This window comes from Labeo rohita, unplaced genomic scaffold (assembly GCF_022985175.1).
Source record: "Labeo rohita strain BAU-BD-2019 unplaced genomic scaffold, IGBB_LRoh.1.0 scaffold_451, whole genome shotgun sequence".
NCBI lineage: Eukaryota > Metazoa > Chordata > Actinopteri > Cypriniformes > Cyprinidae > Labeo > Labeo rohita.
Genome location: NW_026129370.1, coordinates 33,905 through 50,913, shown reverse-complemented (window position 1 = coordinate 50,913; position 17,009 = coordinate 33,905). Strand labels below are relative to the sequence as shown.

The following is a 17,009-nucleotide window of genomic DNA, read 5'->3' as shown; positions in this document are numbered from 1 at the left end:
TTTCACCTTTGGAGAGAAAGTTTATGACTCTTTGTCCGTGAGCATGGTATTTTGCATATGTAATTCGACTGGGTGTTGATGCAAAAACTACTAGGTTTCTTAAAACACTAATATGTTGCATAGGTATCAACATCTAATTTACACCATCTTTTAGATCATCAACATACGAATTAAAAGAGACCAAACATGACATAGGTGCTTTATACAACTAGTCATCTATCATAACGCATGCATAAAACAGTAGAAAGACAAATAAAAATACAACAGACAAAATTAAAATACAATGCAGTAATACTGTACACAATGACCTGGGGCTATGTGTGATAGGAAGGTCAAAGAAAGGTTTGTCTGGGAATGAATAGGAAAGAGTCTATGTCTATAGGCATTGTGTCTTTCCTATGGCAAATGTAGCATGGGCAGATGTGCATTCCTTGAAGCAATAAAACCTCTTATCAGATAGTCACCGTGGCAACTAAGCCCTTTTGGGGTGTTATTTGCTTTGGGGGGTTGTCTTCAAACTCCAGCATATAGCTGGGTTGTTGGTTTTAAAGATTATTTGTTAAATGTAACAAATAACTGTATGTCTGATTGGTCCAGATGCTACAACTGTATGTCTGATTGGTCCAGATGCCACACTAATATGCATGTTAAAGCAAAGTAATATTGTTTGTGTGCACTGTAGAACAAGGCATGATAAGGTTGCGTGATTTGTTTTGCACACAATATTAAACATTCCTGAAACTTCTGCTGTTACAACAATATGAATAATAATAAAAAATTAAACTAATCAGTTACACTTGCACAATTACATTTGCAGAAAGCACATACTTTTTGGTCAAATAGTCAAATGAGCCTAAAATGCAAAAAAAATAAGCCTGATTAGAGATGGAAAAGCAAAAACATAAAATTTGTAAAGTTGCACTCACAGTTGTGAAAATGAGGAAATAACATATTTGTTAAATACAGTTTTATTTATCATATGTTCTCATATTTAATGTTTTTTTATGTGTTTTTATAAAGCCATAGTCACAATTTAAAAGTTTTGTAGAGATCATTTTAACAATATCCTGACTTCTGAATATCCTGATATTTGATCGTATTAATGTCAACACAACATGTTCTTTTAGATGTCTGGAATTTCACTCATGAATTGAGATGATAATTTACAGATGATTTATGTTACTCATAACCTACAGGATATATTTTTAAATATGTTAATTTGTTAAATATATTTGTCTGATAATATGTGTTAATAAATCATGTGTTTTGAATTAGGATGCAGAATCATTTTTAATAATGGGATGGCCCACTTTATCTGAAAATTTTTTTTCTGAAGTGCATGATCTCAAAATGTTTATTGTTATATAATAAAATGTAGTTTATTGAACTACTTTACTTCTAAGATCGATACAATTAGAGACAAAATTGTCACTATGCAGCCGTCAATTACAGTGTTGCATCAGATAGTGCGCTATAGATCTCCTGGGGAAAAATTCAACTCATTCTCTACTATAGGTCAGGATGAATTGTATAGACTTGTTAAAGCATCTAAACCAACAACTTGTATGCTAGACCCTATTCCATCTAGGCTACTAAAAGACTTGCTTCCAGATCTCATAGATCCTCTGCTAAATATTATTAATTCATCACTGTCATTAGGATATGTCCCCAAAACCTTCAAACTGGCTGCTATTAAGCCATCTAATTAAAAAACCACAACTTGACCCTAACGAATTAACTAATTACAGACCTATCTCGAATCTCCCATTTCTATCAAAGATATTAGAAAAGGTTGTATCCTCACAACTATCCTCCTTCCTACAGAAATATGATATCTGTGAGGATTTTCAGTCAGGTTTTAGACCGTACCATAGTACTGAGACTGCTCTTATTAGAGTTACAAATGATCTACTCTTGTCATCCGATCGTGGTTGTATTTCTCTGTTAGTGCTACTGGATCTTAGTGCTGCGTTTGATACTGTTGACCACAACATTCTCTTGAATAGACTTGAGAATTATGTTGGCATTAGTGGTAGTGCATTGGCATGGTTCAAATCGTATTTATCTGACCGCCATCAATTCGTGGCAGTAAATGAAGAGGTATCATATCGTTCACAAGTGCAGTATGGAGTACCGCAAGGCTCAGTACTAGGGCCATTACTCTTTACGCTTTACATGTTACCCTTGGGTGATATCATCAGGAAATATGGTGTTAGCTTTCACTGCTACGCTGATGATACCCAGCTCTATATTTCTTTGCGGCCCGGTGAAACGTACCAATTTGAAAAACTAATGGATTGTGTAGTTGAGTTAAAAAATTGGATGACAAGTAATTTCTTACTGCTAAATTCTGAAAAAACAGAGGTGTTAATTATTGGGCCTAAAACCTCAGCATGTAATAACCTACAATACTGTCTAATACTTGATGGCTGTTCTGTTAATTCTTCGTCATCAGTTAGGAACCTAGGTGTGCTATTTGATGGTAATCTTTCATTTGAAAACCACATCTCTAGTATTTGCAAAACTGCATTTTTCCATCTCAAAAATATATCTAAACTACGCCCTATGCTATCAATGTCAAATGCTGAAACATTAATCCATGCATTTATGACCTCACGGTTAGATTATTGTAATGCTTTATTGGGTGGTTGTTCTGCTCGCAAAATGCAGCAGCTAGAGTTCTTACTAGAACCAAAAAGTATGATCATATTAGCCCGGTTCTGTCTACACTGCACTGGCTCCCTATTAAACATCGTATAGATTTTAAAATCTTGCTAATTACTTACAAAGCCCTGAATGGTTTAGCTCCTCAGTACCTGAGCGAGCTCTTATCGCATTATAGTCCCTCACGTCCGCTGCGTTCTCAAGACTCTGGTAATTTGATAATACCGAGAATATCAAAATCAACTGCGGGTGGCAGATCATTTTCTTATCTAGCACCCAAACTCTGGAACAATCTACCCTACAATGTTCGGGACGCAGACACACTCTGTCAGTTTAAATCGAGATTAAAGACACATCTCTTTAACCTTGCTTACACTAATAACTAATTAACATATTCTTATAATTCAAATCCGTTAAAGGATTGTTAGGCTGCACTAATTAGGTCTACCGGAACCGGGAACACTTCCCATAACACCTGATGTACTCAGTGCATCGTCAGAAGAATGGCATCTACGCTAATATTAGTCTGTTTCTCTCTTATTCTGAGGTCACATCAACCACCAGATCCAGTCCGTATCCAGATCAGATGGTCACTGCAGTCCCCCGGATCCAGTCCGAACCCAGCCCACATGGTGGATCGGCACCTAGAGACGACCTCTACCGCCCTGAATGTCAGCGGAGTCCACATCAACTAGATGAGCCCCAGAGACGGATCCACAGTGAAGACCACATCACCTAGACGGCTGTCGGCACAAGACCACGGGAACTTTTGGCCAGAGGAGAACTGGCCCCCCCGACTGAGCCTGGTTTCTCCCAAGGTTTTTTTTCTCCATTTGTCACCGATGGAGTTTTGGTTCCTTGCCGCTGTCGCCTCTGGCTTGCTTAGTTGGGGACACTTTCTTTAAACACAATATTGTATTTTATTTTATTGTTTTTGATTAACTACCTTTACCTAAAATGTGAGTGTTTACTGTTGCCTTTGGCATTGTCGATGTACTGTTTCCTATTTAATACTGTACAGCCGCCTTGCCACAATTCTGTATTGTTAAAGGCGGTATATAAATAAAGGTGACTTGACTTGACTTGACTTATATACCTTGAAAATAACACTTTATATGAACTATACTCAGATTGAAATATTATAGCTGGACCTTAAAGTTAACAAAAGTAGTAAAGAAAAGAAACAAACAAAAAGCATCTGGGTATGTAAATTTCCACTTTACCTAAATTCACCCTAATCCTACCCACAGGGCCGTTTGAAGGAATTTGGGGGCCCCAAGCAAAATGGACATGGAGGCCCCCCCGCACGCACGCACGCAAAGGAACCACAGCATAGCCATACAGTTTAAATTCACTCACACTTTATATAAATAAAAAAGGTTTACAGTGCAAATACTGCTGTTGCATATACTGTGCATAAATAAAAAAAATGTTTAGAGTGCAAATACTGCTGTTGCATATAAAGTGCATAAAATTTGAACATTTTCAACAATTGAACATTTGCAAAAAACACCACTGTACCATAAAATCAAATATACATTAAAAAAGTGCACAATAACTAAATCCAACATACTTAAAAACACACACACATACATACTCACATTAACATTTTTCAGTTCTCTCAAACATGTGCAAATTATCTAAGCTCAGGTCAGTGAGAGAAATTCACTATAAATAACAATCATTAATAGAAGGTAAATTGGCAGTTAATTAATCTTTAGTCTTTAGCTATGCATTTACTGAATGAGCACTGTGCAGCTGTTCGTCCGACTGTACTGACAGTATACAGTACAGTACAGTACTGTATTTTATTTTATTTTTCTAAACTGTTTTAATTATTCTTATTTCTTTTTATTATTTTAATTTCTTCTATGTAAAGCACTTTGAATTGCCATTGTGTATGAAATGTGCTATATAAATACACTTTTTACTGTTAACAAACAATGAAATTATAATTAAATGTTTACTAATTATTAGTAGTGCTGTGAGTCGACTACCATGCTTAAAAACATCCCAAGCTAATGTTTGATGCACAGAATTTATTGTGTGGTTTTCCTAAATAGATTATCACAGTGGAATAGTTAGTATAGCATGCTATGCCACTTTCATCAAAACCTATTACAAAGCTATAGCAATGTCATGTGATTAAATATGATAAACAGCGATTCTGGAACAGATCTGCGTCTTCCTTATCCCGTTAAAAAACATATTACAGTATGTAACCATATTCCGTCCGTTCAAAAAAAAAGTTGCTCTAACTGTTCGTTACAAGCAGCATTTGCTGTCAGGCAGGTAGCTTAGCTAACATACATAAACATATTTCTGCTAGCCTACCTGCTGCAAAATTGCACCATTTGTACAAGACAAGTAGAGCTATTTTATGTGTGTAATTTATCACTTACCACTGTCTTGTTTTTTCTTATCCTCCTCTTCCTTTCTCTTATTTCTTTTTTGGCTTCCTGAAGCATAATTCCGCTTCATGACTGCCGAGGAAGTTTTGTATTTTGCCGGCAGCAGAGATCGCGTGGTTGGCTGGCTGCTGTCAGCGAGGGGGGGCCCCCTTGAGGGGGATCCCGATAACAGTGTCATTGCACTTTACTGCATTCACTATCAATGGGGCGCTCAAACAGTTTGTCGCTGCATTTTATTCTTAACCAGTCGTTGTCTTGGGGCCCCAGGCCAGCTCGGGGCCCCAAGCAATTGCTTGGTTTGCCTGCCTTGTCGCGACGGGCCTGCCTACCCACCCAGCACCAGACGTCATTTGGACGTCGTTTTTTGGGCTAAATCAAGTCGGCCCGTCATGGACTTATTTTAGCCCAAAAATCGACGTTGAAAATTGGTCTTTGTTTGGTCCGTCTAATTTTGGTCCAAATTTGCCCCAAAATCGACGTTGAAAATTGGTCGTTGATTGGTCCGTCAGATTCAGTAGTAATTCAAATCCGGGATATTTCCTCCTGTGCCCGCCTCACCCATTTGAAATATTTTTTTACAGACGCATTTTCTTTCCTCGCGATGCGGAGCATATGAGGACGGGAAACAACTAAATAAAGTGTTTAATCTTACGCACAAAATGTGTTTTGTAATATCATATCGTTTTATAACGATATTAATGTGCTGTGTGCCGCTGAACTTTTCTCAAAGACATTTTTTTCCACTCGCCATGCGGAACAGACGAGAGCGCTGTGCAATTAATGTTACCACTAAACTTTTTCTTTGAGAGATAACGGTATTTCCTTTCACCCGCGATGCGGGGGCAGACAGGACAGTTTTTCAAGGTTTCAAAAACAGGACAGTTTTTTATCAAGGAAAACACAGAAAGTAAGTGTTTTACCTCATTTATATTATGTATAATAATTATGACCACCGTATTTCTGTGTTGTGCTCTCCTGAACTTTTTCTCAGAGAGATATTTTCTTTCAATCACGATGCGGAGCGGATAGGAAAGTTGGTTTTATTAAGGAAAAGTGTTTTACTTCATTTACATTGTGTGTAATATTACTGTTTGATGATATTAATATGCTGTGTGCACCAAAACATTTCTCATAGATCTGAATTGCTATGCAGTGCTGAGGTGGAGGTCGCTTTTAACAGGGAAACACTAAAGTAAGTGTTTTATGTCATTTAAAATATGTAGTTTATAACGTCATATTGATTTATAGTGATGTTTATGTGCTGTTCTCTCCTAAACTTTTACTCAGAGAGATATTTTCTTTCAATCACAACGCGGAGCAGACGGAAAAGTTAGTTTTATCAAGGAAAATGCCAAAAGTAAGTGTTTTACTTCGTTTACATTATGTGTAATATTACTTTATGATGATATTAATATGCTGTGTGCACCTAAACATTTCTCATAGATCTGAATTGCTATCCAGTGCTGAGGTGGAGGTCGCTTTTAACAGGGCAACACTAGAATTAAGTGTTTTATCTCATTTAAAATATGTACTTAAGTAAGTGTTTTACTTCATTTACATTATGTATTTTATAAGATAATATTACTTTATGATGACATTTATACATTCTGCATGACATCTACTTGCTTTAATGGGTGCGCACACTGAACATTCAGGTCTGGAGCGGAAGGATTTTGTTGTGGTTTCCCCTTTTCCCCGTCAAAGAATTACTCTTGAGTCTTGGGTTTTGATGCCAAAAGATAGTCTTTATTGCCGAAACAATCAAGCCGAGTTGTCTATAGAGAACTGATCTTTACTTGGTTCAAGACAGCGTTATATAGTGGTCTCCGCACGTAAGCATGTCAACCTAAATCATGGGGGGGGGTGTCCTCTAAGGTAAACACTACCATGGGAAACAGATGGTTTTCCTTAACGACCTCTTAGAGGGCCTCTACAATAACATGAGGTACAACTCTGCTAGTGGGGCCCTTTTCCATACTTCTGGTTTCTATAATAACACAGGATGTGCTGGCCCAGCAAAATATAGGTAGGCCTGCATTACTTCTAATAGTAAATTAATTTGGACACAATTCCTTTACATTTTAATTAATAAAATCTTCCTCATATTCCCCCTTTGAGACGTATACCTCTCACCTTCTCCAGAGTGCTGTGTCAAGATCCAGCCTCTCAGTAATTACTACTCAGTGACAAAAATAAAGTCACTATGTTTCATTATCAATTAACTACATCATGCCACGGCATTCCGGAAGATGTAAGGGCCAAACATCTCCCCTCTTATCTTTTGGCTAGAAGGGAGTAAAAGACCCTGACACCTTAACATATCTTTCCATTTAACATAGATTGTTGAAGCATGTGCGTGCAGTTGGTTCGGCTTTGCCTGTGGTTATCACAGTTATGTAGAATGCATATAGAATGACGAAAATAAGAGTACATAGGAATAATACTTAATCAAAAAGAAATCAAAATAAAATACATATCATCTGATATAGAAATAAAACACATATAATAAAATGTAGATTACAGATAGATTTGTCTTATTCATCGTCAGAGGAAGTTGAAATCTCATCTGCCAGATGTAATTGCAATGCAGTTTTGTAAAGCAAGTCCTGATAACATTCATGTTGAGTCAGATTCTTTTTTTCATCATCTTGATACCTTGACATGTCCATTTGTTTAACTGTGGCTTTGATAACTAGGGATTTTAATAATGGTAGTATACAGCAAAATAGTAATCCTCCTATGCCGATTGTCACTCCTAAGTGTATTCCTAATTTTGCTAGCCATGCTCCCCATGATCCTAATTTTAAATTAAACCAATCCCATGTTTTTTCGTCTTTTCCAGCGTTAGTTGCCATTTCTACTTGTAATTCTTTAAGCTTAGCCATGGCTTTTGTAAATGTTCCTTCTGGTGCTGTATTATTGGGGATATAGGTACAACATTGGTCTCCGAATAAGACACATACCCCTCCCTTGTCCGCTAGCATCCAATTAAGGGCTAATCTATTTAGCCATGTCATTTTACTGGTTGCATCTAATTGTTCTCCTAAAGAAATTAATGCTTCGTTGGTATAATTAATGAACCTTTGTTGATTGTAGTATATGTAATTTATCCATTCTGTATTTTTATTTTGTGAAATCCAAATGAATATTGATTCAAGACCTGATTTGACTTCATCTCGTGCCTTGAATTGATTCGGTATACCTCTGGGTTGATCTATTGAATCTATATATACTTTAGGATCTGGTATTGTCAGAGTTCTGTGTGCCATTTGGACTGTTTATGGTTGTTTTTCCCATTGTGCCCATATTTGGTTCTTCCTGTCCTCATTTTGTCCTGATTAGTTTATTTACTACACCTGTCTGTGTCTTAATCACCACCCTTTATAAGTCTGCTTGTGATTTGAGTTTGCTGTTGGTCCTTGACGTTATTTGGATGTGTGTGGATTATCGTTCTGTTCCTGCCTGTTCCTACTAAGAGTTATATTAAATTGTTATTTGTATCGTATCTCGTCTCTCGACTCATCTATCCAGCACGTACCGTGACAGAAGGACCGACCCTACAGTTTATCCCCGGCGTTTCCCTGCTTTATTTTTTCCGTTTTTTTTTTTTTTCTCAGTGTTTGTTTTTTTTTTGTTTTTCGTTATGGATAACCCTGCTGTCCTCCTCCTTCTCCTGGAGCAGGGGAATCGCTCTCTCGTGGACCACACTAGAGACTTTGTCCACCTCGTACCACTCACACACTTCCCGGACAGCAGCCTTTGCACATTTTACCGTGCAGGACTGAACATCGCCACGAAAGCGCAGCTGTCCGGGAGGGTCCACGAGAGAGCTTCGCCGACTACATGGAGTGGGTGCTGGTGTCCTGTAGATCTTCGTTGACCGCGGAGGATGACACCAGCCCCACTCAAGACCCAGAGCCCAGCCAACCAGCACCCCGACACGCGGAGTTTGAGCCCGAGCCCACCGCGGATGACGAGCCAGAGCCACGAGCGACAGAGCTAAAGATCGCCACAGAGCCAGAGCCCTACACATCCGATCAGGTGCGAGAGCCGGCTACATCTACCATGACGGGGAGTGCAAGATGGAGCAAGTGAGGGCTATGGAGAGCCCTGCCCACTGCACCACTGCTGGGGGTGAGCTGGATGATAACTCTGGGGACTTGATTGACTTTTCTACGGAAGATCTAGAGGATAACTCTGGGGACTTGATTGACTTTTCTACGGAAGATCTAGAGAATAACTCTGGGGATTTAATAGACTTCTTTACAGAAGTATCTACCTGTCTCGTTATGCCTGCCTGTATGGAATCCCCACCCACCCTCCCTCTTCTGCCTATGTCAACATCTGTCTGCTCACCGCTGTCCCCTGACAGCCCCTCTGCTCACCCTCAGCCCACCACCTGTGCAGTGGGTGCGCCGCAGGTCTGCCAGCTTCCATCGGCGTCAGGGCTGGAGGATCCCTCATCTCCGCCTCCAGCCTCAGAGTCCAGAACTCCGCCTCAGCCCTCCGACCCTGCGGCTTCACCACGGCTCTCAGCGCCCTCGTCTCCATCGTCGCCCATCGGTCCACCAGCTCCACCGGGCTCCCTCGTCTTTCCGGCTCCGCCCTGGTCGGTCGTCGGCCCTTCATCACCTCAGGACTCTGTTCCTACGGCTGCGCCTCGTCACTCCGTCCCACCGGCTCTGTGGACCTCCTTCCTCCCTCTGGCACAGCCTCCATCCTCTGTCGCTCCGGCTCCGCCGCGGACCTTCGGATCTCCGCCTACGCCTCGGTCGCCAGAGCCTAGGGCTCCGCCTTGGCCCTCCGGATCCTCGGTGTCGCCCTGGATCTTCGGCTCTCCGTCTCCGCCTCGGGCTCCTCCGCCAGCTCCTCCGCCAGCGGCTCCGCCTCCGTCGGTCGCCCCCCTGGAGTCGTCAGCCTTTTCTCCACCATGGCTCCTCCCTCCGTCGGCTCCACCGTGGGTCGTCATGATGGCTGTGGTCTGGGTCTCGCATGGCTCCTCCTGCTCCGGGTCCCTCCTGAGTTCTCCCTGGCTCCTCCCTCCGTCGTCACCACCCTGGACTTTGTTTATTGTCCTCCTCCCGGAAGACCGTCCGCCACCAGAGCCTCCTCCCACAATGACTTTATTATTTTCACTCCCTTTCCACGCCGCGAGGTCGCGCCTTCCGGGAGGGGGGGAGTAATGTCAGAGTTCTGTGTGCCATTTGGACTGTTTATGGTTGTTTTTCCCATTGTGCCCATATTTGGTTCTTCCTGTCCTCATTTTGTCCTGATTAGTTTATTTACTACACCTGTCTGTGTCTTAATCACCACCCTTTATAAGTCTGCTTGTGATTTGAGTTTGCTGTTGGTCCTTGACGTTATTTGGATGTGTGTGGATTATCGTTCTGTTCCTGCCTGTTCCTACTAAGAGTTATATTAAATTGTTATTTGTATCGTATCTCGTCTCTCGACTCATCTATCCAGCACGTACCGTGACAGGTATATAATTTCTCTTAACTCTGTAATTAATTGTTTCATTTCTCCCTAATGAGGATTTCGAATCCCATTCCATTATATGGAGTTCTTGCATTAATCGTACCCTAGTGCATTTTCCTCTCCAACCTAGAGGCAAGGCAGATAAAAGTTTTCTTTTTCCACACATCCAAAAGAAATCGGCTAATGCTATAGTTTGGTCCTTATATATGTCTGTATTAGGTAATGATATAGTTTGATTTTTACAGGTTTTAGCTGGCCATATTTGTTCTCCTTTCCTCATTCCTGATGCCCGAAGGGGTGGAAAATCTTTAGAATCATCAACATTTCGAAATATTGTTGTATCTAAATTCCAAACGACACTGCATTTCCCTTTGAATTGTCCCACATTTACAACCCCTGTGGGTTTAACAAAGCACCCATATTCTTTGCTGTAGTCTATGGTGTACCATAGTGGAATCTCTACTTGATCAACTTGTATTTTCAAATCTTCAGTTATATCTAAGCTTCTACATTTAGCTCTCAATCGAGGTATATGCTTGTAGAATGGTTTTTGTTTAGCATTGCTTAGGGAGCCTAGACACTCAGCTGGACAATGAGGTCTGAAGTCTCTTCCTAAATGACAAAAGTTTCTGTTGAATACAGCACAATGTTCATAAGTGAATGGATTAGGGACTACTATCACTTGACTCATTGGTGATTTAGAACAGAATAGGCAATCTTTTTTTCTTTAGTTCCATTGTTGTAAAAGTTGCCCACTCGTACCACTGATTGCTTTGTGCAGTTTCCCATAAGACATCCAGTTTATCATCACTTTCATACATACTGTAAGTTTCTTCACTGTTTCTACGTTGTTTTCCATACGATCCTGGTTCACCTGTATTCGAAATTGAGTTGTTACTGGGTCTTGTGGAGGGTTGTAAAGTTGATGGAAGGGAAGTGTGGTTGAGAGTCTGAGTTGTGGGGTTTGGAGTAGTGGTGTTGATTGTGGTTTGAAGTTGTGACGAGCATAGGATGATCAGACATGTTGTCAGAGTCATTATTCTCATTAGTTTGTTCAATTTCCTTTGCCCCATTTTGCCCTTCTTTGTCCTTCACCGGCGGATTCTCTTGCTCAGTTGTTTCGTGTCTGCTTTCTCTGACCTTAGGTTTAGGAACTCTTGTGCAGTGGTTCAGATGGTACCAGGTGTTGCTTCCTTCTACCTGGACTGCTGTTGGAGTTGCGGCTGTCACTTTATAGGGTCCTTCCCTTCTTGGTTGATTCCATTTTCTTCGGAATACCCTTAGATAGACTTGGTCACCTGGAACGACTGGACGTGTCGTCTCTGTCTCCTCACACGGCTCTCTTTTCTTTTCCTGCACACAAATAGCTTTATGGATAGCAGTTAGTTTTTTCATGTACAATCTTAACTCCATTTGTAATTGTTCTAATGGGGGTCCTTTGTAAGGGCCTCTGCTGTATGGTACAGGCATTGGTCGACCAGTAAGCATTTCATGCGGTGTTAGATGTGTAATTCTGTTAGTTTGCATGCGGTAGCTCATTAGTGCGAGAGGCAAAGCATCGACCCAATTAAGTTTAGTACTGGCACATATTTTGTTGATTTTGGACTTGAGAATCCCATTGGCTTTCTCCGCCGTGCCTTGAGCCTGGGGTCTGTAGACACATCCTAGTCTTTGTTTTATTCTTAAGTGTTGTAACACTTGTTTCAAAGTCTTTTGGATAAACGATGATCCATTGTCTGAACTTATTTCTGATGGGATCCCAAATCTGGGAAACACTTCTCTTGTCAAAAATTTTATTACCGTTCCTGCCCCTTCATCTGCTGATGGTACTGCTTCTACCCAACGGCTAAATCTGTCAACAACAACAAGCATGTATCTTTTGCCTTGTACTCGTTTTATCATATCCACATAATCCATCACCAAGTGTTTGAAAGGTCCTTCTGGCACGGGTATATGCCCTATTGGCGTTGTTATCCCTTTTCGGACATTATACTTGGCACAAATTTCACAGGAAGACAAAAATTCTGATACCATTGCATACAAGTATGGTGACCAATAACCTTGTTGTTTAATTTTCCTTACTACCTCCCCCCCTTGCACAATGGTCAAACCCATGAGCATCTAGGATAAGGATGTTCAAAAGTGAGGTGGGTGCCACAATATGGCCTTCATGTGAACGCCAAATGTTTTGAGAATCTTTTGTTGCTCCTCTTTGATGCCACATAGATTGCTCGTATGGGCCTGCTTGCTGTTGAATTCGTATAATGTCATCTAAGCTTGGGTGTGGTTCTATAATTACTTCTGGAGCTATTATAGCTATCTGACACCCAGAGGCCTTTTTGGCTTCAGAGTCTGCTATGTTGTTACCTTTAATGACAAAGTCATTTCCTTTTTTGTGTGCTTGACATTTGATGATTGCTATTCGTTTTGGTAACATCATAGCAGAAATTAGTTGACTTATCTGCTCAGCATGCTGTATGGGGGTTCCATCACTCTTTTTAAAACCTCTCTGTTTCCATACTGCTCCAAAAAGATGACACACGCCATGAGCATATGCAGAATCTGTAAAGATGTTCGCTGTCTGTCCTTCTGCTAATTGACATGCAGTTGTAAGGGCTTTTAATTCTGCTAACTGAGCAGAGCATGGCTGTGTGCAGTGTTGAGATATTACAGGCACAAAATTATCTCCATCTTTTCTTACTATTGCATATCCCGTATGAATTCCCAAATGATCTCTAAAACTGGATCCATCTACAAAGTAAGAAATTTCTGCTTCAGGAATTGGGACAGACTCAAGGTCAGGACGTAACCTGGTGAACGCTAAGGAATTGGCTACACAATCATGTGGTTTACCTTCATGCTCCAATGGAATTAATTCGGCTGGATTAACAGTATTACATCTCTTAATTGTAATATCAGGATATGTAAGTAGCAAATTATACGCTAAAATACGGGCTGGAGTCAAAACAAATTTTCCTTGCTCAATTAACTCTGCCGTTTTATGATGCGTGTAAATGATAACTGGGTATCCCATAGTTATTCTTGCTGCTTTTTCATATACCTGATGTACAGCTGCAAGACCTTGTTGATAACAGGGTGGGTATCCTTGCGCTACATTGTCTAGTTTAGTGCTATAGTAGGCTATTGGCTGTTTTTTCCTACCACTACAGGTTTCCTGCATTAATACAGCTGATGCATACCCGTCAGCCCTATTAGCCACGTACAGGTGGAAGGGCTTGGTATAGTCAGGTGTACTTAATGCAGGTGCCTTTTGTAACTCTTTCTTAATTGACTCAAATGCCATTAAGGCATCTGCATGCCATGCTAATGGGGCTTTCGTGTTTTGCAGCCCTGCTTGCTTCATGATGTCTCTCAATGGAGCTGTTTTTATAGCATAGTCCTCTATCCAATCACTACTGAAGCCTGTCATCCCTAAAAAGGTCATCATCTGGCCTACTGTCTGTGGCAATGGTGCTTTACTTACGCCTTCTAGATGAGCTGGGGCTATGGCCTTGGTGCCATAGGAAATTAATCGTCCTAAGTATTCAACCTGTGGCAGACAATATTGCAGTTTGGTTTTAGATACTTTATGACCCCCTTGTGCTAATCTTGTAAGCACTTTAATGGAGTCCCTATGACATTGTTCTCGTGATGTTGAACACAAAATAAGGTCGTCCATATATTGTAACAATGTGCTATCTAGCAATAGGTCTTCTAAATCAGCTTTGAGAACTTGATTAAATATATGGGGCGAGTGCTTGAACCCTTGGGGCAGGCGGGCATATGAATATTGTTTACCTGCATATGTAAATGCAAACAGGTATCTACTTTCTTCTGCCACTGGAATGCTGAAAAATGCAGAACAAAGATCAATTACCGTAAAGTATTTGGCATCAGGAGGAACATTTGTTAGCAGCGTGTGTGGGTTAGGAACATCAGCTGGCCAATCTTCTACTATGTCATTGATTGCTCTTAAATCATGTACAAGACGCCATTTAGTTTTGTTTGCTTTAAGTATAGGATAGATAGGAGTGTTGCAATAACTGTTGGTTTCTATTAACACTCCGGCTTAACAAGTCCTTCAATTGTATCCTTTATACCTAATTCGGCTTCTTGGCTCAAGGGATATTGTCCTTTCCTAGGAAGGCGTGCATTTGGCTTAAGTTGTACTTGTATTGGGCAGGCTGACTTCACTAACCCTACATCTGTCTCATGCTGCGACCATAGTTCAGCTGGTACTTGATGTTCAACTTCCTGTAAAAGTTTAGCAGTGGTACTTTCTAACTCTGGTGCTGACATCATTTGTACTTGCTGTTTCTGATTAATGACTATCTCCTGAGGCGTACCTAGCAAGGATGTACCACACAAGATTTTTATGTAATTTTTATCAGCAGAATGGAAAATCAATGGATTTATTGTAGTCTCCCATTCACATTGTGCAGCTTTTTTCATCATTGGTCCTAGATCCTTTGCTTCCCAATTTTTCCCTACATATAAAGATATATGTGGCACAGAATCATCTACATCAAACCATTTGTTTATGAACTCATTTTCAGCAATTTTCAAGGCTGCTCCTTGCTTACCTATTATGATGTATTGAGAGATCATTTCAATTTTCTGTTCTTTAGTCCCTTCTAGCCAGTCCTTTTCTACGTCTGCATTTCTCATGGGGTCATATTTCATTGTACAGTGAAATTCTGACTTGGGCATCTGTGATTCAGGAATTTGTGCTTCAATGAATCTACCCCACTTATCAATTGTCTTCCTCACATCATCCTCTATCTGCCCTATCCAGTACACATTTGCTTTTGGCTCAGAGATCATCAGTTGAGTTCCTATCATGTCTACATACACCCCATCTGTAGAACACCAAATTTTTAACCCCAATTTGCATAATGCATCTCTTCCTAGCAAATTAATAGGAGTCTGATTTGATACCAGGATAGGCATGGTCACACTTTTGGTTTTTGTTTTTAGGCAGATTGGAGCTGACATGGGAATTAACTGTGTTTGTCCCGAGAATCCTACTGTTTTTACAAATTTCCCAGACATGGGGAGGTGTGAGGCATAATTTGATTTTAAACAACTATACATAGCTCCCGTAACAAGCATAACTGGTATTGTTTTCCCTTCTATTTCAATATCTAATACAGGTTCTTGGGTTGCATTGGTTGTTAAAATTGGAAGCTGCCTCTCCCCCTTAGGATTCTCTGGGCATCCCTAACATTCTTGATTTTGGCTTCCCCAGTGGTTCACAGGGCTATGGAAAGATGCCTGCCAACCCGCCCCCCTTCCAGCTCCAGGTGCTTGTGGCCATGGATTAGTTGGACAATTTCTCCGATAGTGGCCTGGCTGCCCGCATCCACAGCAGACTCCTGGGGGAAATTAATCATTCTGCCTCCTCCTCTCTGTCCCCGTGGCTGTGGTTTCCTTCTCCACTCGGGGCCCCTGCTGCATGACAATGGGGGAAGGGGCCTGCATTTGGAAGTTGCTGCAGGCAGAGTTGACAATGGGGGAAGGGTCATTTGCCTGGTTTGCATTTGGAGGAGTTGCTGCAGGCAGAGTTGGCTGAGATTAGCTGGATGAGAAGCATTTACAGAAGGCATTACAGTCATTTGGACATCAGAAAGTTTGTATTCTTCGGATATGTTGAAAACAGGTAAGATAGAAAGCAATGCAGAAGATGTATTTAACGAGAGACATCACTGGAAAGTTTGTAGAATGCAAACAGGTAAGGAAAGCAATGCAGAAGTTATTTAACGAGAAAGAGAGAATGCACGACAAAGAGAAAGAGAGAGAGAGCGCGCACTTTTGTTGCGTGATCTTTATTGATGTTCGCTCACTTAGTCATGCGTGATTTGGATTAAAACAAATTCGTAAATATAAAACAAAAGTTATAGGGTATTCACTATAAAATATCATTTATTTTAAACCTTAAGCAGACACGACTGTACGGCGAAAGTGAAACAGCAGCCTGTGTGAAATGCGCTAGGCTGTACTGTACTTGAGCGCGTTGCGCATGTTTTGCTTGCTTCATGAGTGCTTTTGCATTATTTGAGTCTCTTTAGATTATAGACCAAATAGCAGCATGTTTCAGATGGAAAAAAACGCGACTTATATTTCTGAAAATATCAGAGTTAGGAGATTCATGACCAGTGGTTCCCTGCATTATTACAACAAAATGCGTGATTACAGTACTGAGCCGCTGCAATGGAGCAGTTTAATGCTGTTAAATTAAAGATAATGTACCATAGAGCAAAAAAAAAAAAAAAAAGAAAAGAATACATAAATGAATTGAACAGTGAAAGTAACAAAACACATTTTAATGGGCATAAATAAGTGTAAAAATAAAGATAAGTAAGGGATATATAGTCAAACCAAAATTATTCAGACACCAGATATACACCACCTAATTTTTGATTTTGTTTTATTTATTTATGTATTTTTACTAGTGGG

The 17,009-nt window shown here is 40.5% G+C and overlaps 2 protein-coding genes across 2 annotated transcripts in view; both read right to left on the bottom strand.

The window, feature by feature from the left end:
• Nucleotides 1–12,602, bottom strand: part of LOC127160769 (protein NYNRIN-like) — a 19,186-nt gene extending 6,584 nt beyond the window's left edge. The window contains exon 1 of the mRNA XM_051103421.1: nucleotides 11,852–12,602. Coding sequence (XP_050959378.1) covers nucleotides 11,852–12,587 — 736 coding nt within the window. The 5' untranslated portion in view covers nucleotides 12,588–12,602. The remainder of the gene's footprint in view (nucleotides 1–11,851) is intronic.
• Nucleotides 12,603–12,621: 19 nt separating this feature from the next.
• Nucleotides 12,622–15,644, bottom strand: LOC127160768 (uncharacterized). The gene is given in 2 exon segments (XM_051103420.1): nucleotides 12,622–14,621; nucleotides 14,624–15,644. Coding segments are annotated over 2 exon segments (2,982 nt in total). The 5' UTR covers nucleotides 15,606–15,644.
• Nucleotides 15,645–17,009: the final 1,365 nt, after the last annotated feature.